General features: G+C 42.8%; 1 protein-coding gene across 6 annotated transcripts in view; it reads right to left on the reverse strand.

Annotated features, from left to right (window-relative positions):
* LOC126213357 (zinc finger protein 93-like) overlaps positions 1 to 27,050 on the reverse strand; it is a 90,469-nt gene that overhangs the window by 16,665 nt on the left and 46,754 nt on the right. For all 6 annotated transcript variants that reach the window (XM_049941062.1, XM_049941059.1, XM_049941061.1 and 3 more), the window contains one exon: positions 22,212 to 22,249. In XM_049941062.1, coding sequence (XP_049797019.1) covers positions 22,212 to 22,249 — 38 coding nt within the window. The remainder of the gene's footprint in view (positions 1 to 22,211; positions 22,250 to 27,050) is intronic.

Genomic DNA, 27,050 nt, shown 5'->3' on the forward strand with positions numbered 1-27,050 from the left:
TTCCTTTCAGTAATCATGTGGTTGACTACATACTTTTCATTATTTAATGCCAATTGCTATTTTTCACATCATACAGATATCTTTCTCACTTCACAATTGGCTTTGATCATCTGATGACTTTACGATAACGTAAATGACCGCCTAATCTAAGAGGGCTGCTCAGATTGTCTCCTACATCGTATATGTACATCAGGGACAAGACAGGGCCTATAACACACACTTGGGAAACGTCAGATATTACTTCAATTACTTTCTATTAGTTATTACGAACTGTGACCTTTCTGGCACAAAATCACGAATCTGTGTACACTACCAGGATGATACTCCAGGGGCACACAATGTAATTGGAAGTTACTTGTGAGGAATTGAGTCAAAAGCCTTCTGAAAATAAAAAATATGGAATCAATCTAATGCCATCTGTCCATATGAGTTATTACTTTGCGAGAATAAAGAGCTTCTTGTATTTCACAAGAATTATGTTTTCCGAATATGTGTTGGCTATTTGTCAACAAATGACATCTTCCAGGTAATTCATAATGTTCAAACAGATTATGTTTTCCAGTATCCTACTGCAAAGCGATGTTACTGGAACGGGTCTGCGTTTCATCGGATTACTCCCATTTCCTTTCTTGGGTTCTGGAGTAATTTGCGCAACTTTCCTGTCTTCGCGTACCGATCTCTCTGCAGATGAAGAGTTGTATGTGACTTAAGTATCGATCTATTGCATCAGCATATTCTAAAAGGAACCTAAATGGTCTACAATTTGGACCAGAGGCATTGCCTTTCTTAAGCTGCTCCACTGCATTTAGGATACCAACGCCTGAAGTTACAGACAGTTATTCTTGATTAGAATTCAAAATGGTTCAAATGGCTCTGAGCACTATGGGACTCAACTGCTGAGGTCATTAGTCCCCTAGAACTTAGAACTAGTTGTATGTATTCACGGTGTATTTGGATAGTATTAATCCAAATATACAATTTACTACGGAGGAAGAGAGAAATGGACAACTAAATTTTTTGGATGTATCAGTAATTAAACGGGCAAATTGCAGTCTAGGGCATAAAGTGTATAAAAGAGAAACACACACACACACACACACACACACACACACACACACACACACACACACACACACACCGACCATTACCTCCATAAGGATTCGAACCATCATCCCAGGCAGAAGAGAGGCGTCATTAAAACACTGGTGGACACAACTAATAATATCTGTCAGCCAGTTTACTTGCAAGATGATCTAAATCATTTGCAAACGGTTGTTAAGAAAAATGGATACGCTGACAACGAGATGGATCAAGCACTTCATCCCAGAAGAAAAGCGTGTGACAACATTCAGCAAGAACAACTGTCAGCTGGAAGAGTTTTTCTTCCATTTATTTGCAATATTACGGACAGTATTGGGATAGTTCTGGCAAAGTTTCAAGTTATAACAATCTTTAGACCCACTAAAACGATTAGTGAGTGTAAACGTAGGCTTTCATGGCCCTTGTCACAGTCAAAAAATTCTTCTGGGGCTAAGGCCGCATTGTCAACTATAAAATTCTGACGTTTCAGCGGCTGTTGCAAGACGCCTTCCTCAGGGTGTCTGAGGAAGGTGTCTTGCAACAGTCGCCGAAACGTCGGAATTTTATAGTTGACAATGCGGCCTCAGATCCGGAAGAATTTTAGTGACCAAGTTTTGGTGTTTAAGATCGACGAAAGATGCACTACACCTCTTAGCAACTCCTGAGGTGTATACAATTCCGTGTGGCTGTGTGAAGGTTTATATTGGAACAACGATAAGAAGTGTTAATACCAGCTAAACCGAACACAAAAGGCAGTGTCGACTGGAATATACCGACAGATCAGTTGTAGCAGAACATGTTTTTAAAGATGTCGACCATGAAATAAAATTTAATGAGAAAAACGTGCTAGCCAGGACATCGATTATTATGCACATATGTATAGGGAAGCTATAGAGATTCAGGAACACCACAATGATTTCAGCACAAAAGGGGATGGCTTAAAGTTAGGCAGGATATGGCAGTCAACTTTGCACCAACGATGTGACGATCTATTACATTAAATCGAGAATAATGACGTTAGTCAGAGACAGACTTACAGTCGGCCCCACGTGACTTACGTTGGTGCCCTCTATATAAACGGGAAATCCATGGCCTGGCAGCCATCGTTGACTCACCTCCGAAGATGTTGCCCGCAGTTAGCAACGAATTACAGATAGACTATAGCCTCTCAGCCCGGAACTTTTAATTGATTGCTCTCTGTACTACCTCACAGGAATATCTACTTAAGTTTCATTACAAGGTAAACTACTTGGAACAGCAATTAACATTACACCAACTGTATTTCATCCATTCTTTGTGAACATGGTTAGGTCTCTTGAAAAATTTCAGCTGAACTTATTTCAATACCTACAAGGATTTGAGATTCAGTGCTTTTTGTTACCGCTTTGAGCTCTGTTCCTTTTATAATGCAGCTACCACAATTTACAACTACAATACTTATTGTGGTTGTATTTACCCTCCTTGGGTGTTCTACTTTCAGCCTTTGAAACTGAAGCCCTTTCTGCACTTACCTGAGACCCTCTCACCTAGAAAAGCCCAGTCTCCTCTACACATCCCCTATACTCATGGAACTGCTTCCTTTGTGTAGTTTACTCCTGCCCTATTTAGCAGAACCTGTAAATCCACCACCTTTTGGCGCAGGTCGAGGAATCTGCAACCTACACAGTTGCAGAACTGTCTGGAACTCTGATTCAGACCTTCACTCCACTCTGTACGAAATAACCACTTTCAGTTTAGCCCATGATGGTGAGCTCCACCTTCATCTCTCAGGCAAGAATGGCAGTATTTATTAGCTAGGCGCTGAAACCAGACAGAAACTATTTCAATCCAATGTCACACATGTAAGTTAAGTTTCATAAGAAATGCCACCAAATTCATAAAAAATCGTTTATTTAATATATTCGTACAAATAAAAAATTTTCAAAATATCACCCTCTTGCGTCAACACACTTCTGGAGGCGGTGTTTCCATGCCTGGAAGGCATCTTGAAATTTCTTTAGAACTGATGTAACATGGGCCTGGATGCTTTCAATCGTGTCCCAATGTTTTCCTTTCATGACTCCTTTTAACCAAGGAAACAAAAAAAGTCAGCAGGAGCCAGGGAGGCTGAGGAACCAATGGGGTCTTGGTCCTGGCAAGGAAATCTTTTACAATGAAGGCACTGTGACTGTGCGTTGTCATGGTGAACTTTCCACTTATCCTTGCTGTCGCTTCGGCAGTGCGAGACCCTCCTTTTCAGCCTTTTGAGCACTTCCAAGTAGAAAGCTGAGTTCACTGTAGTCCCGGTAGGTAGGAATTCGTGGTGGACAATGCCCCTGACGTCCAAGAAGGCAATGAGCAAGGTTTTGATCCTGGACTTGCTCATGCGTGCCTTCTTGGGATGGGGATCCGATGGGGTGTGCCACTGTGAACTCTGCCTTTTTGTCTCAGTGTTGTACTCAAAAATCCACGACTCTTTAGCAGTGATAACTGATTTTAAAAATTGAGGATCGTTTTCACACATTTCACACATTTCCAACATTTCTTGGCAGCGTGCTTGTATTCTTCGGTCAACACTTTTGGGACAAGTTTGGCACACATCTTTCTCATGTTCATATCTTTGGTTACAATGCGGAAAGAGGTTGTTTCTGACATGTTTAAAGTTTGTGCTATCAATTGAAGGCTCAGCTGTCTGTCAGAGTTCAAACAATCGCGCACAAGCCTCACATTTCCGTCGACTCACGCGGTTGATAGCCATTAACTGCGAGGTTCGTCGGTAATCTCCTCTCGGCCCTCCATAAACGACTTGTGCCATTGGAAAAGTTGCGATTTGGACAAGCAATCATTCCCAAAGGCATGCTGAAGTAATGGAACATTTTGGTGGCGGACTTCCTAAGTTTAACGTAAAACTTGATAGTGTACCGTTCCTCTACAGAATGACCCATTGTGCCAAGTTACATAAACTCAAAACGGGGTTGACAGAAATGCACGTCCTGACTCTCCGGCACTTGCAACCGAATGAGACAAAGAGCGTTTTGAAACTAACACCCCCATCCACTTAGCCCAGCAGGTTACAACACGCTGTGGTGTACCGTTGCGTTAGAAAGACATTGGTCACATTACTCATGGATCGCAATCTGTATTGTTACCACCAACATGAGTCACCACTTACAGCTAGCTATGCCATGGTTTTCACGGCATTCAGAAGCACCCATTTATAATCCGTAAAGACTCCAACCAGTATGCACACAAAATGCACATTGGATTCCTTCCCCTCCTATGCAGTCTTATCTCTAAATGGCACCATTACACACCTAACATCGGAGATTCCAAGTACCAGTAATACTACCCTCTGCGAATGCTCAGTCTTGCACACTGAGAGGCTTCCTTTGGAACATGGCACACGACTTCATCTGGCTCATGGATTCCATCAGCCATAGACAGCTCCCAAATCTGTTCATCAGACGAACAGAGCAGGCTCTTCGATCAGCAACATGGAAATCCTTCCACTGCCTCCCACACGCTTGAACGACTTCCCACTCAACCACAAGTGAGAGGTCAATCTCAGTGTGGGCAGTACCCAATATGACTGCAGCAGTGGACCAATTGGTGTACAACACTGCCTGGAGCTGTGAGCGAAGAATCACCAACTTGATTCACATTTGAACACAGCAATTACTATATCTGTCCATACCAGAGTTGGCAATCTAGATACACAGACATATGCGAAATATAGGAGTTGAAGGTAAGGAACATTGACAAAATTTAAAATAAGTCGCTTCTTATGAAAACATGTGTCAGCCCACAGTACTCTGATGTGCTACTGCTGCTACTATGAGAGCTACCACTGGATTGGGCGATCTAAGTGCTGCAAGTAACACAAAACGAATGATTCAGTGCAGACAGTGGTTCTGTGCACTACACAGTTACTAAAGCGTATAAATGTGCCTGATAAATACACAAATGTGCACAAAATACAGGGTTTGAAGCTAAATAACAACAACAATATTACAATTATAACTATAATGATAGTAGATGTCACGAAAATATACTTACATCAATTGATAAATAATTTGCTCTCTTGTGACAAACAACAAATGATAAGGATGTCAAGTCATGCATCAGAAGTCCCTGTTGTGAGCCAGTTTAAGTATTAATGCTGACGCTGATGAACAGAGAAAATGAGCAAATAAGCTTCTAACACTATGTGCTTTCCTTGCAGGAAAGGTAAAGTCGTTGTATCAGCAGGCATATGGTATCAACATAATGCTGTTCAATCAAACCTACTGTTTGAATACCAGTGGGTGTACGCATGTTAGTGTCAGTGTAATATCGAAAAGGGAGTTCTAATAAGTGGTTTTACTTGAAAACCATCAATTTAGTGATGACAAAGTAATATTCCCCCCTCCCCCCCCCAATGAACCATGGACCTTGCCGTTGGTGGGGAGGCTTGTGTGCCTCAGTGGTACAGATAGCCATACCATAGGTGCAACCACAACAGAGGGTTATCTGTTGAGAGGTCAGACAAACGTGTGGTTCCTGAAGAGGGGCAGCAGCCTTTTCAGTAATTGCAGTCTCAATCATTGACTGATCAGGCCTTGTAACATTAACCAGAATGGCATTGCTATGCTGGTACTGTGAACGGCTGAAAGCAAGGGGAAACTACAGTTGTAATTTTTCCTGAGGGCATGCAGCTTTACTGTATGGTTAAATGATGATGGCGTCCTCTTGCGTAAAATATTCCAGAGGTAAAATAGTCCCCCATTCAGATCTCTGGGCGGGGACTATTCAGGAGGACATTGTTATCAGGAGAAAAAAGACTGGCGTTCTACATATTGGAGTGTGCAATGTTGTGCACATACGTTAGGTAATTTAAAAAGGGAAATGGATAGGTTAAAGCTAGATATAGTGGGAACTAGTGAAGTTCCGTGGCACGAGGAACAAGGCTTTAGGTCAGGTGAATAAAGGGTTATAAATACAAAATCAAATACGGGTAATGCAGGAGTAGGTTTAATAACGAATAACAAATAGCATCGTGGGTAAGTTACTACAAACAGCATAGTGAACACGTTGTTGTAGCCAAAATAGACACGAAACCCACACCTTCCACAGTAGTACAAGTTTATGTGCTAACTAGCTCCGCAGATGAAGAGATTGAAGGAATGTATGATGAGATTAAAAAAAAATTATTCAGATAGTGAAGGGGGACGAAAATGAAATAGGCGTGGAGGACTGGAACTCGATAGTAGGAAAACGAAGAGAAGGAAATGTAGTAGGTGAATACGGAATGGGGAAAAGGAATGAAAGAGGAAGCCGCCTGGTAGAATTTTGTACAGAGCATAACTTAATCATAGCTAACACGTGGTTTAAGAGTCATGAAAGAAGGTTTTATACTTGGAAGAGGCCTGGAGACTCTGGAAGCTTTCCGATTGATCATGTAATGGTAAGACAGAGATTTTGGAACTAGATTTTAAATTGTAAGACATTTCCAGGGGCAGATGTAGACTCTGACCACAATCTATTGGTTATGAACTGTAGATTAAAACTAAAGAAGCTGCAAAAAGGTGGGAATTTAAGGAGATGGGACCTGTATAAACTGACTAAACCAGAGGTTGTACAGAGTTTCAGGGAGAGCATAAGGGAACAATTGACAGGAATGGGGGAAAGAAATACAGTAGAAGAAGAATGGGTAGCTTTGAGGGATGAAGTAGTGAAGGCAGCAGAGGATCAAGTAGGTAAAAAGACGAGGGCTAGTAGAACTCCTTGGATGACAGAAGAAATATTGAATTTAATTGATGAAAGGAGAAATTATAAAAATGCAGTAAATGAAGCAGGCAAAAAGGAATACAAACGTCTCAAAAATGAGATCGACAGGAAGTGCAAAATGGCTAAGCAGGGATGGCTAGATGACAAATTTAAGGAAGTAGAGGCTTATCTCACTAGGGGTAAGATAGATACTGCCTACAGGAAAATTAAAGAGACCTTTGGAGAGAAGAGAACCACTTGTATGAATATTAAGAGCTCAGATGGAAACCCAGTTCTAAGCAAAGAAGGGAAAGCAGAAAGGTGGAAGGAATATACAGAGGGTCTATATAAGGGCAATGTACTTGACAATATTATGGAAATGGAAGTGGATGCAGATGAAGATGAAATGGGAGATATGGTACTGTGTTGAGAGTTTGATTGAGCACTGACAGATTTAAGTCGGAACAAGGCCCCAGGAGTAGACAAAATTCCATTAGAACTACTGATAGCCTTGGGAGAGCCAGCCCTGACAAAACTATACCATCTGGTGAGCAAGATGTATGAGACAGGCGAAGTACCCTCAAAACACTTGAAGAATATTATAGTTCCAATCTCAAAGAAAGCAAGTGTTGATGACGTGTGAAAATTACCAAACCGTCAGTTTAATAAGTCACAGCTGCAAAATACGAACACGTATTCCTTACAGACCAACGGAAAAACTGGTGGATGCCGACCTCAAGGAAAATGAATTTGGATTCCATTAATATGTTGGAACACGTGACGCAATACTGACCCTACGACTTATCTCTGAAGACAGATTAAGGAAAGGCATTTGTAGACTTAGAGAAAGCTTTTGACAATGTTGACTGGAATACTTTCTTTCAAATTCTGAAGGTGGCAGGGGTCAAATACAGGGAGCAAAAGGCCATTTACAATTTGTACAGAAACCAGATTGCAGTTTTAAGAGTCGAGGGGCGTGAAAGGGAAGCAGTGGTTGGGAAGGGAGTGAGACAGCAAGCAGTAAAGGAAACTAAAGAAAAATTTGAAATAGGAATTAAAATCTATGGTGAAGAAATAAAAACTTTGAGGTTTGCCGATGCGACGAGACTGTAATTTTGTCAGAGACGGCAAAGAACCTGGAAGAGCAGTTGAACGGAACACACGGTGTCTTAAAAGGAGGCTATAAGACGAACAACAAAAGCAAAACGAGGATAATGGAATGTAGTCTAATTAAATCAGGCAATTCTGAGGGTTGAAATTAAAATTTAAAACAGTCTTGATCGCAATCTTGTTAAAATATTTTTTTATTGCGGTATTTGTATGGAGTGTAGCTATGTATGGTTGTGAAACGTGGACGATAAATAGTTAGGACAAGAAAAGAATAGAAGCTTTCGAATAGTGGTGCTACAGGAGAAGGTCGAAGATAACATAGGTAGAATGCTACAGGAGAAGGTTGAAGATTAAATGGGTAGATCATGTAACTAATGAGGAGGTACTGAATAGAATTGGGGAGAAGAGGAATTTGTGGCACAACTTGACTAAAAGAAGGATCGGTTGGTAGGACATATTCTGAAGCATCAAGGGATCACCAATTTAGTACTGGAGGGCAGCATGGAGGGTAAAAATCGTAGAGGGAGACCAAGAGATGAGTACACTAAGCAGATTCAGAAGGATGTAGGTTGCAGTAGTTACTTGGAAATGATGAAGCTTGCACAGGATAGAGTAGCATGGAGAGCAGCATCAAACCACTCTCTGGGCTGAAGACAACAACAACAACAACAACAACAAATATATTCTCCTTGGATTAATGACATTGAGCATGCAGTGTGTCAACGCAGATTTCAGCCTTGTTCCACAGACAAGTTTGCTCTCCCCTGATGTTACAAAGTGATCATAAAATCTCTGTAGGGGATTCGGTCGGTACAGTTAAAATATTTAACAGAGGGAGCACAGAGCTACAAGAGCTGATTTTTAACATTTAATGAAATGCACTACATAATGAGCTAGAGTGTTGGCAAAGATGGCAGTCACATATTCTCCAATTCTACGACACACTGTGCAGTAATCTACTGTCGATAGCTTGCCAAACTCTCCACTCATTAGAAACTACCATAGCTCGACTCCATGATGCATTCTGTGCATTGAGGTAAGTGTCAATGTATGATTCAACATTTCCAGATGTGGGCACTGAATTACGATCGTTTTTAAGTTTGTTTATATGCCCAGCTGTAACTAATACTTTATAAAACCCCTCCATTTCAATGTAAATAAACAGTTACCACCATGACGAAGTGGACAAAACAGTCTCACCCCAAGGGTCTTTAAATGACTGGTCCTGCAATGATGAAGGTATAAACCAGAAGAACGAGACGAATAGATCATTACTTCCTGATATTAGAAGTGCTTTGGTTATTGGGGCTTCATGCTGCGGAAAATAATCAAATTTTTACACTGTTGACGTATCCTGCGGGAGTCCACTTAGAGCATGTATATATTTTTCAAAAATACTGTTTCAGTTAAAATATCAGCTACTGCAGGAGATTTTGCACGGAATTGAGGGACTAACAGGCAGTGATATTCCACCACCTGAAAAAGTAAAACAAAACAGCACATTCTTATTTGGTAACATCTCTGTGGGAAATCAGGATATGTGCAGATATTTCTGCCTTGCTCGCCGCATGCAAGTCAATATATTTTATTTCAGTGAGACATACTTAAGCATCCAAAAGCTGTTTGATTGGAATGCACCAACCTTGTAACTTTCGAACAGGCAATCTGAATTAAAGCATATTTTCGAAGCACATGTAGGAACAGAGATGTTACTCATTGAATTCGTTATATGTAAGGATTGCTGGAATAACTCTCAGCATAGCTCGCTGGTTACAGATAAAACTAGTAAATTGAATGAGAGTCAATACAAACAGAACTTTAACTAGATTCTTCAAAAAGGCAATGCACCAAAACGTGCATGTGTCAGTATATTTTACACTATGTACAAATTTGCAGATGTGTTGCACATTCATTAAGAGGACGCAAAGCACGTGCGTTTGACCAAAAAATGGGGACAATCAACACTAAATTAATGGAACTGAAGGTCTTGTTAAGAGAGGTGCTATGAATTTGAGGTGTTCAATGTTCATATACAGAAATATGAACTGTATGTCAACGAGAAAATTAAAGGAGTCAGTATAAAACTAATGTATGTGTGAAATATCGATGTGATAGCTAAGGCACTTCATGCCCGTCACCACCAATTGTCTCAAAGTAAACCTAAGTTGTAAACTGTCTCAAAAATGGCGTAGTTCAAAAATGGTTCAAATGGTTCTGAGCCGTATGGGACTCAACATCTGAGGTCATCAGTCCCCTAAAACATAGAACTACTTAAACCCAACCTACCTAAGGACATCAGAAACATTCATGCCCGAGGCAGGATTCGAACCTGCGACTGTAGTGGTCGCACGGTTCCAGACTGAAGCACCTAGAACCTCTCGGCCACAACGGCCAGCAATGGCTTAGTTTACACCAACATGTTGATGAGAAAGTGTAATGTTAAAAACTGGAAATTTGACCGAAGTTACTTTGGTGAAACTAAGGTCAACTGCAACAAGACCATTATCTCTCAGTAATATTTAAGCCAGTAACTGACAGGCTGAAAGAGCTGTCATGTACTATGGATAGAAGCAGAAACAGGAGGAGGAGGAGGCACGCTGAGTTAAGACAGAACATATGGGGTCATCAGGGAGAAACCATATTTCTCAGGAAAGCACAGAATATGTTTCACCACGAAGGGAGTAAGAATTGTTAACAAGGAATTTGGAAGATTGCCTTGGCTGTTACAGTTAATAATTTTGAAAATGGCGAATGTTAAAAATATACCCTGAAACTATAAAAACATGTGGTGCAATATTAAGCATGACCAACGCATGTAAAACCCCGAAAGGATGAATGGATGTATCATAGAGCGACAAATACAGGACTGTAACTACAGCAGCAGTAGCAGCTCCACATAGTGTAGGTAAAAGTCGAAGTTCAGCAAGAAAGACTAAACAATCTGCCTCTGAAGTATATAAATTATGGTAACTAAATGAAATCATAGCTCGATTACGACTGTTTACAGCTTCAGTTAGGCAAGAGAATGCAGATTACATGAACAAAATGTTATCGATCTTACCTGAGCTTAGAAAAATATGCATCGTCGAGTACTTGTGGAGAGTTGTTCATGAGCTTTACAGACCTGCATGCAGAATATATCTGATAATACGAGGAATGGATTATGCATGGCAGGCTCATCTCTTAGATACACAGGACTACTTACAATCAAATAATGGTTTCAACTACATTCTCAGTCACAGGCACACACGGTCACAGGCACAGAGGTTTCTGAATAATTGATGCACACAGGACTAAATCGACTGCCCAACAGACTTGAGGCATATGATGGAAGTGAATTTTACGATAGGCATTTCAAAGCAGAATTGGAATGATGTGGGATAAATCACTATTCAACATTCTCTCATTTGGAAACTAATATTGCCAAATGGTTGAACTGGATAGTTAGAAACCGAATGTGGAAGCAATTTAATCTTCAACGTACGTGCAAATGTCTGAACATACAGCCACAAATCATTGCAAGTATAATCGCATTATTCACCACAGAATTAAGAACAAACCAATTGATGTTACAAACGAATTATGGGAACGCTTCGAACCCAATATGTTCCTCATACGGATGTTGAGGGAACAGAGCATTGATGAAATGGCTTAGTTTCTCATCAAAGCACTACAGCTGGGTGAACACTCGCATTTTGCTATGTAATACGAAAAGCAAAGCTCAAACCATGCAGTAGTGTGATATGAGTGCTAGGAAACGTATCAACAAAGTTGAAGGTGGTATTCTCGAGAAGCTGCGATCGGAATTTTGTATCTCTGGATACAATTTCTGCAGAGTTGGAACAAAATTGAAATAGCACCTAGCTTATGGTGATAAGGGCTTCGATGCTTTGGACAATGTACGCAAAGAGCACACGATCGCCTACACTACAAACAAAGATCACCATATTGCACACCAAATACTCATTGATAAGGCTGCGCAGGTATATCAAGGGACGGATATTCATGTAGGACAACCTATGTCTGCATATGTGGTTGATAACGCAATGTTTGCTCGAACTTAAATTGGGTACTGGACTAACCTTCAAGCAAATACTGAATGCAGCTCACTGCATACTAAACAAGAAGAAAAACCTATGTGATGTTTAAAAAATTCGTGACAGCGGCATAACGAGCCTAGAGGCAGAAAGAAGGAAGGAAAGGATGTGTTAAAAGGCATAGGTTGCTACCAATACCAAAGAGATCTGGTAGACCAATTCTGTTTATGATACCTCCATTTGCTGGGCTGTCAGCCACTGGTTTCATTAGCTAGGAGACCTGATATATTTCAAGCAGTACAGAACATCCAAAAATGCGAAAAGTAATTACAAGCAGCTAAAAGGCATAATATGACCATGGAGGCCATCGCTATGGGTAAAGGTTTATATTTACAATACAGGAAATAACTTGGGTTGTACATTTAAGAAACAGCCCACAGCAGTGGTACTGGAAAGAAGGATTAAAAACATAGATCCGCTTAAACTCGTCAGAAAATTTAAAATCGCGATATTTTACAGCATGTTTATGTAGGATACATGGCCTGAGACAGTGTGGAAACCCAAGAAACGTGGAACTATCAATTTAGATGTTGTTCAGGGTATGTAGCGCTTTGTGATTTAAGGCCACATGAAAGATTGTGTTGTCATTTTACCAATAGGAACCAGCTGTTGTACAATGTTCGACACTACCATAACTTCAGTTCATACCTCTGAGGATATTTCTGCATGGTATTTTTCCAGAAAATTGCATAAAAACAAGCAGTATGCAAGTCTCCACATCATTTGAGGCTGCAATGTAATTACGTACACTCTAATGCTAATTGCTCTAAATTGAAAGCAAACTACTTTCCTCCAATAGATGAGCAGGGAGTAGTGATGTACAGAATCAACTGGTCTGGAAACACACAAAAGCATAGCTAACGTCACTGAATTAATAATAAATTGCGTCTAGAGAATGGGGAAGTTGTGGCAATACCTCCTGGCTCTTGCGACATTGTCAATTCATATGTACACTTGAAACGTTTAGTTGAAGGATTTGAGGTACATGTAAACGTTAATATGTTTAAATCAGAGATAAAAATGAAACTCATTGTGGACTTCAGTCACAAATATTCAATAGGATGGCTACTACATTTCTCAAAGGGTCAAGTGATAGTGTATAATACTGATAAAATTTTTGAGTTATCAACTGGTGGCCATACTGTCAGTAAGTACAATTCGCGTAGAGCATAATATTTCAACGAATTTTGTACCTTGATGACAGGTTAATCCATACTATTTATCCATTTTTTCCTACAATGGGTCCTGCTTATAAAAGTGAAGAAAATGAAGTCCACAATAAACATGGGCTGCTACATGAAGCCAAGGTGGCGAAGGGTTCACAACCATCATTAATGTGGCAGGTACCGTGAAGTTAGGCTGCCGAAGCAAAAGCCAAAAGTGAACCCCGGGAGGTAACAGAAGAATGGCATTTCCCATACTGGCAGGCAAGGGAGTCTTCAAATATGAGGGAATAGGATGAGTGGCCACACATGAGAGAGATACAACATGCCTATCCACTGAGGAGGACATCATGCCAGTATATCTAGTAGTTCAGCATCTTCTGCACAGACACTCAACTGGGCTAGTGAAAAAGCCACCAGTCGCGAAACATATTCCGTGGTGGTGGAGTATGTTAAGACACCATATGATGGACAGAGGTGCAGAGGAATAAACTAAACACCCACACTCTAGTTATGAATGGACATGGGATAAAGAAAACGGAGCAGGGTGGTCTCATCAACTCTCCTGGAAGTACCACTTAGGAGATGTAAGACACTGAGGAACTAGGTACTATGTAGAGCCTAGTAAGAATACATGGGAGGACCAAGGAAGTTTTGTATCAGACATGAGCCCCAGGAATTTTCTAGTTTCGGTGAATGGAAGAACAAAATGCGCAAGATGTAGGATGGTGTAAGAAACTCATTTCACCGAGAAATATTCATACAAAAGGTTTTGGCAGTGGAAAGTGAAAGCCACTGCACAAGCTTCATGAGAAAAGACGATAGGAACGACGCTGAAGACGCTGCTCAAGGAGACAAGTTGATGTAGAACTGCAACAGATCGTAAAATCCTTGACAAAAAGGGAGGTGAGATGGCTGGTGGGAGAATCCATAATATGGTTAATGGGGATAGCAAAGACAGTGATACTCAGATAAATGTGGCCAACAAAGCCAAACCATATAAACAGATGTATAAGGATGATGGTTCAAAATGTGGAGAGCACATCTCCACAAGCGAATCACATTCCTGCACACCTCAGTCCACCAGGGACCAGGACATGCTACAGTAAACTTGAAGTGCATGGAATTGAACAGTCTGCAACGGAAGGATAACGTTCGGAAGATGCTTTACTTGGTCATCACAGCTATGTGAAGGTCGTGAGGGAGGAGTAAATTAACCTTAGAAACCTGCCAACTGGGTTTGCACTCAGGTGGGGTAGAAGTCGGAAAATGGATAGCACACAGAAAGTGATCACTTGAGTATGTGTCAGAGGGAGTGGGCCATTCAAGATGACGGGTGAGCTGGACAGTGCAGAACGAGAGGACCAAATGGTAATAAATGTGAATGGAATCTGAAAGAAACATGGGTGCTCCAGTGCTAAGAGGGATGATTCAGAAGGTCAGCTAAGAGGTAACCTCTTGGACCGGTTCTCCGGGAGCCTCAAAGCAGATGGTGGGAACTGAAGTCACCAAGTAGCAAAAATGAGTGAAGGAGCTGACCAATGAGCTGGAGTAAGTCTGACTTGGTAACAGCAAATAACAGAGGTGTGTAGATGTTACAAAGAGAAAAGGTGAAATGAAGGAGGAAAAAGCAGACTGCAACAGCTACCCAACGAGTGTTCAGTGAGATGGATGACCAGCATGGCTCCATGAGGTGGAATAAAGTCCTTGGGGGAAAGGTCACAGAGTCCCAGAACGAAATATGAGAGGTCAAAGGGGTTGTGAGGACAATTTTTTTCTTGGAAGCAGAAAACAAGCGAACACTGCAATTCCAAGAGCAGCTGTAATTCCTCCTTGTTGGGTCTAGTACCACAAATGTTCCATTGGAGAAGAGTCATAATGGGGATTGGTGAGGAGGGAACAAATGACAGTCACCTTGCGGTTGCTGAGTACCAGCCTTCAAAAATTCACTGCTACAGGGGCAGAGGCTGGAGAATCCTGTTCATGAGATCTACAAACATTTTGTCATTCTCCTTGGGTCAGCCTGTGAATTCCATGGCAGAAAATCGGTAGGCAGAGGGCACCAGCAAAGTGGAGGTCAGCTGGGTGAGGGTATGTGTGCCAAGAGCACTGAAGGGGATCTCTAAGTCAGGGAAGGAGAAAACTGTTCGTTTTTGTTTGATTTCTTAGAATTTTCTAGTTGGCAGATGAAGACTACGTTTTTAGCTGTAGAAAGTATTTGCGGGAGTACTGCTTTTGTCCTTCCAGCCTGATAGTTGTGTAGCAGGTGATTTCGTCATCAGGGGCAAGGATTTGATGGCTTGTTGTGCAGCTGCAGGAGGAGAAGGAGATGCTACTGTGACCTGAGTGATTTCACTACTGCAATACTGAACTTGAAGTTGCAAGTCTGGGTGGGCATATTCTCCATTATTCATGGCATAGCAAAAATGATACTGTAAATGCCAGATGGTAAAATACAAGGATCTTGACTAGCAAACAACTATGAGTGACAAGGTGGAGTTTGATGTCCTTCACTCAGATCTCCTGGATGGCTCACTCATTAAGACACATGGGACATTCATGGGATTACAACTGATACAGCAGTGAGGAGGCAAACAGCTGCCCTCATGAGCATCTCTGCCAAGAGCAACACATTTGGCCATGTTTTGACAGGATATGTGTTTTATTATAATGTTGAACTCATTTTGTTTGTAATATATGGTTGGACCATGATGACTTCATAGTCTGCCTTAATCTTTGAGGCAAACACTACTTGAGCAAATGGTAGAAAAAGAGTGCATGTGGGCTTTAAGTTTGCATCAATCTTTTTCATTACTCAATGGGCCACAGTGATGCCATGATTAGAGGGAAGTGTGGATTTCTCTCTCAGTGAGGCCATCTAACATCATAAGGTAAAGAACACCATGTGAAGAATTCAGTGAACGATGGTCCTCAACACAAACAGGATAACTCTGGAAGAGTGATGCTGTAAGCAGTTGTAGGGCCTGAAAATCACAATACGTCTTCAGAAGCAAAGTCGTATTACATAAATGACAAAAGAATTTCACAGGGCCTGCAACTGCAACAACACCTTTCAGAATAATGCAAGCATTAACCGTAGCAAAGGACTGACCACCTCCGGTACGTGATACCATGAGGAACTGATGGACAGCTGGTATGGCCTTGAAATCATTACCCTCATTTAGTAGACACACTCTAAGACATTGATTGAGCCACTGCAAAAAATCCCCATGATTGCCAACATCTCCAATGGCATGCTCCTTCCAATTGGGTGTCCCCTCAGAGGGGGATTCACACACCGTAAATGACTGTTCGCACCTCCCCAACTCCTGACAGAGGGACCAACTGGCATTTGGGAAAGTAACAGTGTAGTAGCCACCAGAAAGATCGCGGGAGGCGCACATTGGCACGGCGCGTCACGGGCGGTAGTTGCCGCAAGTAGAGTCCCATCCACCAGAGGGCACGCGAGAATTCGGACGCGACCTCTGCCGGCGTAACAAGAACAACAACAACAACTCCAGCAGCACGGGCCATGCACAGTCAGTCAACATCGGGCATGCCTAGGACACAGTCCCGGTCTACGCTAAGTGAAGTGTGACGTAAACGTGAACAGTGTTACTACACAATTGGCGACGAGTAGGGTCGTTCTTTCGCGTGTTGCGTCGTTGTTCCGGTTTCGCAGTTTCTCCACGGCATGGAGGATTTGGTGCGAGTTTTGGTTGCGCAGCAGACCGAACTCATGGCCACCATGAAACAAGTGCTTCCGGCGTTGCTCTCCACGCCGTCTGCTCCGGTGCAGTTCCCTCCTCCCTTTCCCCCGTATGACGAGACGGCGGAGGATTGGGACGCATATGAACATCGCCTTCGGCAGCATTTCCAGGCGTTTCATGTTGCCGATGCGGAGGTATGTCGTGCTCTCTTCTTGTCTTGGATATCTCCCTCGCTGTATCAAGTTTTGCGGCAGCTAGCGCCGTTGCAGGAACCCTCGTCCTCGTCTTTTGACGCATTGTGTTTGTTGCTGTCTTCATATTATCGCCGCCGCACGCATGTTGTGGCGGCTAGGGTCGAGTTCTATCAATGCAAGAAACAGCCCCATCAGTCTTACCGGGCGTGGGCCGCTACCCTGCACGGTCTTAGTCGCAAGTGTCATTTTGTCACGGAGCAGTCGCGAGAGTCGTACGCCCACGTTATGGTACGCGACGTCATTGTTCGTTCGGCCCCTGATAGGGAGGTCCGGCAACGGGCCCTGCAGTTAGAAGACCCTTCCCTCGAGGAAGTTCTGTCCATTGCTCAATCATATGAAGTCTCTCACGCGGCAGGTCAACAGCTGGAAGCGTGGTGCGACGTCGCGGAGGTTCAGGGCGGTGCGGCCGCGTCCACTGTGTCCGGGGTGGACGACGTGCGAGCGGTACAATCCGGCCGTTACGGCCGCTCCCGCACGGCGCGTAAACAGAATTCCGGCCGCCGGCCCCTGTTGCCGTCCTGTGCGTCGTGCTATATACATCACGATCGGTCAGAGTGCCCCCAGCGTTGGGCCGTTTGTCGCAAATGTAATAAAAAAGGTCACATTGCTAAAGTTTGCCGCTCAGCCTCAAAAGCATCGAAGGAAGCAAGTACAGCGGACATGGACGTTGACATTCAGGCAGTTTCATCGGGCCAGGCTCCCGACGCATCGGCCCACAAACTCTTTATCGAGGTGTCGGTTCGGTCGCGCCGGTTACAACTGCAAGTACATACGGGCGCGGCAGTTTCGTTGTTGAATGCACAAACTTATTCCGACCTTGGATCGCCCCCGTTGGCGCCAGTTTACCGGCGTCTACGCGGTTGTGGTAAACAGTTCATTCCCCTACTGGGTCAATTCACTGCCGACGTGACTTACAAATCAGTCACTCGGCCTATTACTTTTATTGTTGTCAGTGATGCGAGGTCCGCTAACCTTTTTGGCCTGGATGCCTTTCAAGCTTTCGGTTTTTCTATCGCTGACACCATACAGTTGGTCTCCGAAGACGTTCCCTATCACTCATTGGAATCTTTGATCTCAGACTTTCCAGATATATTTGAGGAGGGCCTGGGGCGTGTTTCCGATTTTGAAGCTCACTTAACGTTGAAGGCGTCGGCTCGCTCGCGTTTTCTACGCGCGAGACAGATCCCCTTGGCTCTCCGCCCTCAGGTAAAGGAAGAGCTAGACCGGCTGACAGCCCTAGGGGTCGTTCTTCCCGTTTCTTCCAGTGAGTGGGCTTCGCCCCTCGTTATTGTCAAGAAGCCCTCGGGAAACTTACGTCTTTGTGGCGATTTCAAGGCCACCATTAATTCCCAATTGGTGGTGGACACCTATCCTTTGCCTCGTGCTGATGAATTGTTCTCCGCCGTGGCGGGAGGCCAATATTTTTCGAAAATTGATCTGTCGGAGGCTTATCATCAGATACCACTTGATGAGGACTTCAAACGACTGGCGGATGTCAACACCCCGTTTGGCCTTTACCAATACCAGCGGTTGGCTTTTGGAATATCCAGTGCCCCGGCGATATTCCAGCGTTATCTTGAGCATGTCACGTCGACAATCCCTCATTGTATTAATTACCTGGATGACATCATTGTCACAGGCCGCAGCACGAAGGAACACTTGCACAACCTTCGCACCCTCTTTCTCAAATTCAGGTCTGTGGGCTTCCATTGCAACCTGCGTAAGTCAAACTTCTTCCAACCGTCCATTGACTATGTGGGCTACACCATCTCTCGGCATGGCGTACAGCCGCTAGGAAGTTTGGTCCAAGGTATCGTCAACCTTCCTCGGCCCACTTCGTTGAAAGAGTTACAAGCTTTTTTAGGCAAGATAGCTATTACCACCGGTTCATTCCCAGGGCTTCCACTATAGCCCACCCCCTGTACTGCCTTCTGCACAAGGGTGTTCCTTTTGATTGGTCGCCTGCATGCGAGCGAGCGTTCTCCTCGTTGAAGGGCCTCCTCACTTCCGCCCCTTGTTTGGCTACTTTTGATCCCCGTAAGCCGTTGGTCCTGGCTACAGATGCTTCGCAGTATGGGGTGGGGGTGGTCCTGGCCCATCGCAACGCAGACGGTTCCGAGCAACCACTGGCGTTTGCGTCTAAAACGCTTAGTTCCGCGCAGGCCCATTACTCCCAGGTGGAAAAAGAGGCTTTGGCCATTGTCTACGCTGTTACCAAGTTTAACCCTTTCTTGTATGGCACGAAGTTTCAGTTAATCACTGACTTTAAGCCGTTAATATCGTTATTTGGCCCCGCCTCTCAGATTCCGGATAGGGCGGCCCACAGACTACAGCGCTGGGCCTTGTTCCTCTCTAAGTACCATTATGACATTCATTTTCGCCCTACAGGACAGCATGCCAACGCCGATGCTCTTTCCCGTCTTCCGGTGGGCCCGGATCCTACGTTCGATCGAGAGGAGATTATGTGCTTTCATTTGGATGTGGCATCCCGCCAAGCAGTTGATGGCTTTCTGATCACTAGTTCTTGAGTCGCCAGGGAAACGGCGGCTGACCCAGTTCTCCGGCAAGTAGTTCGCCTCATTCAGCAGGGGTGGTCCTCCCGCCCTCCGGGCCGGGCCTCAGACCCTCTTCGTAATTATTTTCTGCTACGAGACCGCCTCTCGGTCTTGGAAGGAGTTCTACTTCTGGCTACTGATGATACAGCTCCTCGCGTGGTTGTTCCTGCAGGTTTACGAAGGGAGGTCCTCACGTTATTACATGTGGGGCACTGGGGTGTTTCCCGTACTAAAACCTTGGCTCGCAGACATGTGTACTGGCCCGGTATTGACAGAGAAATTGAGCACTTGGTGGCCGCCTGTTCCCAGTGTGTGAGCCAACAAGCATCTCCCAGGGCAGCGTTCTCTTCATGGCCGCCGGCAACCCAAGCATGGGAACGTGTTCACATCGATTTTGCGGGCCCGTTTCTCAATGGCTTTTGGCTCATTGTCATTGATGCTTATTCCCGATTCCCATATGTGGTTCGCTGCTCCTCAACCACTTCAGAAGTTGCAATCCAGGCACTAGCAAAAATCTTTTCTGTGGAAGGTCTGCCAATCACCCTGGTCTCAGACAATGGACCGCAGTTTATTTCGCAGACCTTCCAGGATTTTTGTAGGCGCTTCGGTATTCGGCACGTTTGCTCTCCCCCCTTCCATCCACAATCGAATGGGGAAACCGAGCGCATGGTGCGCACATTTAAGACGCAGATGAAAAAGTATGTGCATGAATTTCCTGCAGAGGAAGCCTTGACGTTTTTCTTGACGGCATACCGGACCACACCAATGGGCGACCGCAGCCCTGCAGAGCTCCTCCATGGGCGTCAACCTAGGACTCTGCTGCACCTCCTCTGGCCTGGTCCTCGCCAGTCTTCACAAAACGGAGTACCTGGCTTTCCGCTGGGTATGTCGGTCTGGGCCCATGGGTTTGGTCGCAATCCACGTTGGATACCGGCGGTGGTCCTGCGCCGAAAGGGCCGCCGGCTCTATACCTTGCAGGCGGGGGATCGGGTGGTACGTCGTCACCAAAATCAGCTACGTCCACGTTCGGGCACCCACCCTCCGACCTCTCAGACACCGGCTTCCCCATTGCCGGCACCTGTATTGGTTTCACAGGAGACGTTCCCTCCTCTCCCCGCTGTGACTCTGCCACACTGCAATGGTTCTCAGCCTTGGCAGCCTCCAGTAGCTCCAGCACCGGCATCACCATCATTCGAGATGCCCCAGCGAGAGCTGGCCCCCCTAGCAGGCTCGGTTTCTCAGAGGGCTTGTTCACCTGTGGTCGTCCCTTCCCCTTCGTCCCCGCCACTGGGTCTTGCCCCTCCCGAGGTGGAACGGGATCCGGAGTTAGACAGCTTGTCACCCGTTCTCTCCCGAGCTCCGGTTGTGGGACGACGGGGGCCTCTTCGTGTGGGTCACTTCCAGCCGTATTCGAAGGTTCCAGCTCGAGGGTTGGCAGATCCCCTCGACTCCGGCCATCCAATGGATGTGGAGGTCATCGCTCCTGCCCGAAGCTCCACCTTCCGACGCAGTGGATCACAGTGGCTTCACCCCCCCGAAGGAGGAGGAGTGTAGGAGCCACCAGAAAGATCGCGGGAGGCGCACATTCACACGGCGCGTCACGGGCGGTAGTTGCCGCAAGTAGAGTCCCGTCCACCAGAGGGCACGCGAGAATTCGGACGCGACCTCTGCTGGCGTAACAACAAAACAACAACAACAACTCCAGCAGCACGGGCCGTGCCCAGTCAGTCAACATCGGGCATGCCTAGGACACAGTCCCGGTCTACGCTAAGTGAAGTGCGACGTAAACGTGAACAGTGTTACTACAAACAGTCACCACTCTCTGGGCCTGGCCTGTATCAGAGGGTATGTGTGAACCCTACTGTTGACCCAGAGCTAGGAATTATACATTACCTTGTCACCTGTAATGTGTCTAATGAATGAGCCAGCGTTCAGGATCACACCAGGATGATGGAGGAACAAAGAGAATGAGGATTTACCAGTTAAGTCTTCGCAACCTTACTGAAACTGGCACCAGCTACTCACAATTCTTCTTGATCATGGCCCGTAAACTGTCACCACTACAAGCTTGTGTGTTTCCTGAGCACCACTGTGGCACAGCATTGAAAGAGTTCTCCAACACTATATTCATTGATCTGAAAGGCTGGGAATCAGCTCCAATTTTTTGATTTATAGCCACTCACCCTTCCTTGTTCTACTGCAGTATGACATTAGCTTGTGGCTATCAAAATGAATTTGTTGAATGTCAGTGATTTTCAAGTGATGTTCTGGATTAAGCACAATACAGCTGAACTTTTGTCTTCCTGTACAGATATTAGACATGTGCTCTATTCATCTAGGAACAGTCACATAATGGTTGTTGCACAGAACAGCATTACTGACAATACTGCCTTGTAATGTTGGTGCTTATTGGTAATTCTGAATAATTAAAGTAGTGCATTTTATTTCTGAAGTACTCTCACAATAAATAATAATTAATATTTCTCAAAATGTTCTGCAGTGAATTATGAAAACTTACCTTGCACTATCAGATGCATATCTTGTTGAGGCTTCCACCTGAAACATTTCAAGAAATGACCAGTGATTTACAACTGATGGGACAGTAAATAAATAGATTTATATTAACACCCACCAACATGTGATTGGTCCACCAAATGCTGTAAGTGAAGCTTGAAAATATCATTAAAGAGGACATGATAAACTGTTGCAGTTAATGAAACAGAACATTAGTCAGAATTCACTTTCCATTTTCTCAATTTGTCTTCAGTACTGTAAATAACTACACAAGCTAGTAATTTGGTTGTAGCCATACTTCCTACTAGATACTTCACATTTTTAACCTGTCATGCACTTCCACATTGTGTAAAATTTTCGTTCACCTTTTTTTATTTTGAAAACTGCCATTCACTGACAGAAGAATCGATTATCATAAATGAAACATTTGGGCCTTTGTGCTCTGGGCAGCCCAGATGAACTTGCAGAGGTGAGGAGCGACTTCTAAACCCATCCTTAAGTTCACAACTAGAACTACATACAGACCTGGACCATTAAATATACAAACATTAATAAATATTGGCAAACTCAAAATACTTTGAGACACTATAAATGTATAACAAAATTGGTATTACAAAACAGCACATTCACAGATGAAGAAAATACCACATTCAGAGAACTGTAGATTTTTACAGAGAACACAGGGAAGAAATTCGCGAAACTATCCCAGAACTAGGCTCTGCATTCACAAACGTCAAATCTATGTTGCAATCAGTACCAAATTTTTCCATTACCTCCAGAAAGACTCACTCCCTGCAATAATCAGATATTTAGATGAGAGGTACACAATAATTGATGCACATTCATCAATAAATCAAGTTAACAAGAACAATGCAGAAAGCAAAACAGTCCTGAGAACTATGTTGAGAAGCATCTGTTGAAGTTCCAGAGGAAAACGTAAGAATTTTATTAAATTTTTATCCTCAGATTGGTACAGAATGGAGATGAGAACACTTTCTGCCTAAACTGCTATTAATTAAATGTATTCACAACTGGAATTTTGGCTTATGCCATTCTCAGGTGACAGCTTACTATGAACTATGTCGAAGTTATTACATGTCATGCCTAGTCATTGGGGAGTGGATATAAAGATGTGCAGTATGATATGACCGACAGAAATTAGTACAATAAGTACTAACATTGTCTGGACATATAGATTATGACTGTGGAATTTGCAAACACAGTTAACTCAAGGAAAGTACTACCTCAAAAGGAATTATAAAGGTTTCAGACATCACACTGACTTACCACTTGAGAATCGTACAGCTGCCAAATTAATTTTGAATAAATATGTACCATAACAGTCCATGGAGAAAATGTTTTCATTCATAAATGTCTGCCTGACTGTGGATGTAAGAAAAAAGGACAAATGGTAAGAAAAAGACAGTTAGCTAAATTGTTGGCAGATAACCATCCGCCCCACCCCACATATATATCACTATATCACTAAAAAGATATGCAATCAACACTAATATGATTTGAGAATATCACATAGCTTATGTGCCAATAACAAAGCATAATTCCAAGAACTTGATAAATTTCATAGTCAGATTGAAACTGACCATTACCACTGATTAATAATAGTGTTTCCTGGCCGAGATTAACTGATAATCATGTTCACAGAAGATTCAAAGAAATTCCATGAAAAGGTTAAGGAGAAAACAACAGCAGAAATTCTAAAATACAAGATATATCAGGGATGGCTTAGGACAGGAAGGTCCTGTGATGGGCAGATTGATGAAGGACTAAAGTGGCAAAATACTATTGGAATACATTTGTAAAATTTTAGAAGGCTTATGACTATAAAGCACGACTGCTTTTATTCAAAATTCTTAAAAAATCTGACATGCAGAATACAACATGAGTCCTTTTAAAAGAACTTCAGCCTCATTTGATATAAGAACAGACTTTAGCCAAGGCAATGGACTAACTCCATTCTTCTTTCAGACCATACTAGGAAAATGAACATTGAACAGATGGAGCACTTGTCAGAACATAATACCAGAAGTTGAATACTACTTGGATAGAAAATTGATGTCAAAATTGTCTGCTATACTTCTGTAGATGATTTAGCAATACTGATGGTGTAGAGAAGGTACAAAACAGAGAGAAAGAAAAACAGTACGAAAAGCATGACTACTCATCTCCTCTGATAAGAAGCAGTAATGGGGAACAGCAATACTGCAAAATCCCACTCAAATACTGAGTATGAGAGTATCAGGGGAAGACAAATTTAAGGATCTATGATAAGTCATATAGCCAAATGGTGGAGAAAATGGAGCCACAAGAGGAAGACTATGAAAGATGGACTTTCCATTATAGTAAACAAAAGATGTTCATAGTAAAAATTCATTCTCCAAAACTGCAGAACCTCTGATTCGCAAGGCAGTCATTTGGCCAGAATACACATCTGCATCATAAACACTGATTTCAGATTTAACAAATGATAGTGAAAATTACGAAAAAAGAAAAGATATTAGGAAACAGAACACCAGTACAAACATTTAAATTCAGAAACAATAGACAAGTATACATAAATATGTAGGAAAATAACTGAGGCCCAAATTTGGCAAAGAAGGGTAATGAGTCTTAGCATACTGAAAAGAAAAACTGTGCAGCAGCACTGAATCTTTTTTATTAAAAAACTCATTGGCTTACAGAAGTGCACAAAGACCTACAAGACACTTGTATAAATAAGCAAGAAATTGAAAACCAAACCAAATACAGAAACAGAATTGAGTTGATAAATTCTCCACAACATAATAGTTCCAAAAGACAAGATAGAAACTAGACATCAGGTGAGTTGAGAGAAATACGTGTACAGATGAAGGAGTAGCATAAAGAAATGTAAAACCTTAGCTGGCCTGTAACTGAGCAGAACAAAAAAATTTGTTTCTCATTTGTAATACCTTCACAGTACAGCATAGTGGTGGTGCTGTATGTACTGCAAATGAACTACAGCAAGGAGGTCAAAAAGTCTCTGCAAATATGCAGATAACAGTATTTGGAGTGTTTTGTTAGGTTACAGCAGTGCTCAGAAGTATTTTTCAGTTGTGTTGTTATGCTGTCAGTACTGCTTGCATGCAGTCACAGAAGAGCAATGCATTCAAGTGTCACTCCATCAAGCGCTTCATGCTGCTGTGGTTACATATCCAGTAAATGGGCAAAATCATACAACAATGTAAGTATATATTCTTTTAGCTCAAAAGTATGTAACTTGCCTTGATGGCATGGTATTCATTAACCACTATAACTCAGGTATTCACTCAGTGATTGTTTACTTGTAGAGAACTAGAAGTATAACAAAATGGAACACTTGCTTGATGTGAAACAAACTGTTTGGCATGTCTTCAAGACTGGGAGGTAACAGAATATGGCATATTGCAACAACTAACAAGTGTGCAAAGTCAATGGCATGAACAGCAAGTAACAGTAACCAATAAGCTAAGGTCCGATCATCCTTGATGAAGAGCGAGGATGAAAGACATTGATTGATTTATTTATTTTATTTCATTAACAGTACAGAGTAACCCACCACCTTGAAATTTAAGGTGGGTCAGATGCTTATGAATCTAACAGCAAAGACTTCTCATTGTTACAATCTTATTGGTATACAGTTGCGATGCTTTTTTAAAAAATAATATATAAAGTTTTCTCTTAGGTTACAGCAAATGCAATGCTTAACAATTGTTAAAATGGTTCAAATGGCTCCGAGCACTATGGAACTTAACATCTGAGGTCATCAGTCCCCTAGAACTACTTAAACCTAAACAACTTAAGGATATTCAACAAATTCACGTCCAAGGCAGGATTTGAACCTGCGACTGTAGGAGTCATGAGGTTCCAGACTGAAGCATCTAGATCTACTCTTAAAGTGGTTCCATATAATTTGTTACTACCTAGATCATGAGAATATAATTTATATAATGAACATGTCAAAGAAAAATAAATGAAAAGAATATGTAATAGAATGACTGCAGCGAAAGAAAATGCTGTATTTGGAAGTGTAATATAGTCAAAGTAGCACGTTGGCTGATAATGGCTTATTTCAACGTATTTCAGATGAGAAGGTCTTGGTACAACCTCGAGCTATTCTCATCTGAAATGGTTTGTGCTAAGGACGGAATGATTTGTAGGCAATCAGCTGTAGCTCCAAGAGAAACACCTCAACAAATCAGGGATGATCTGAAGCAACATAATGGACTGAGCCCACGCACGTCTCCCATAAAAAGTCACTTAGTAACAGGCGATTTACATGATAAATGAAATAAACCAGCTCATAAATTCAAAAACTAGGGACAGGATAGACTTTCCAAGGAAACCCTGAACTTGGAATGCCAAAGACGGATTTAAGGTTTTATGGAGTGACAAAAATAAATTTAACATTCTTTTCTGATGGTGTGGAGTATACAGGGTGAGTCACTAACTATTGCCACCAAGAGTAACTCTGAAAGTATGATAGGAGTTGAGAGATTTGTGGGACAAAAGTTGCATGGTACAACAGGGGCCACAGTATGAAATTGGTTGATTGTTGCTTCAGAGATATAAAGGTCAACTTTGCTTTTTAAATGGGATGTTACAGTTTGATACTTATTTTCTGATGGCAGCTATGGAGATGAATCCAATGATGTTTAACACTAATGTCTTTGAAGGTCAATGAAGGTCAAAAAGGTGGCTTGAACATCCATTTACAGAAGGTGTTCGAAGTGATGACCATTAGTATCAATGCAGTGCTGCGATCTTCTTACCATGGATGGAGTGGTATTTCTTATCACATCAGCACTTATGGAAAAACATGCTCTGA

The sequence above is a fragment of the Schistocerca nitens genome, chromosome 11, assembly GCF_023898315.1.
Source record: "Schistocerca nitens isolate TAMUIC-IGC-003100 chromosome 11, iqSchNite1.1, whole genome shotgun sequence".
Lineage (NCBI taxonomy): Eukaryota > Metazoa > Arthropoda > Insecta > Orthoptera > Acrididae > Schistocerca > Schistocerca nitens.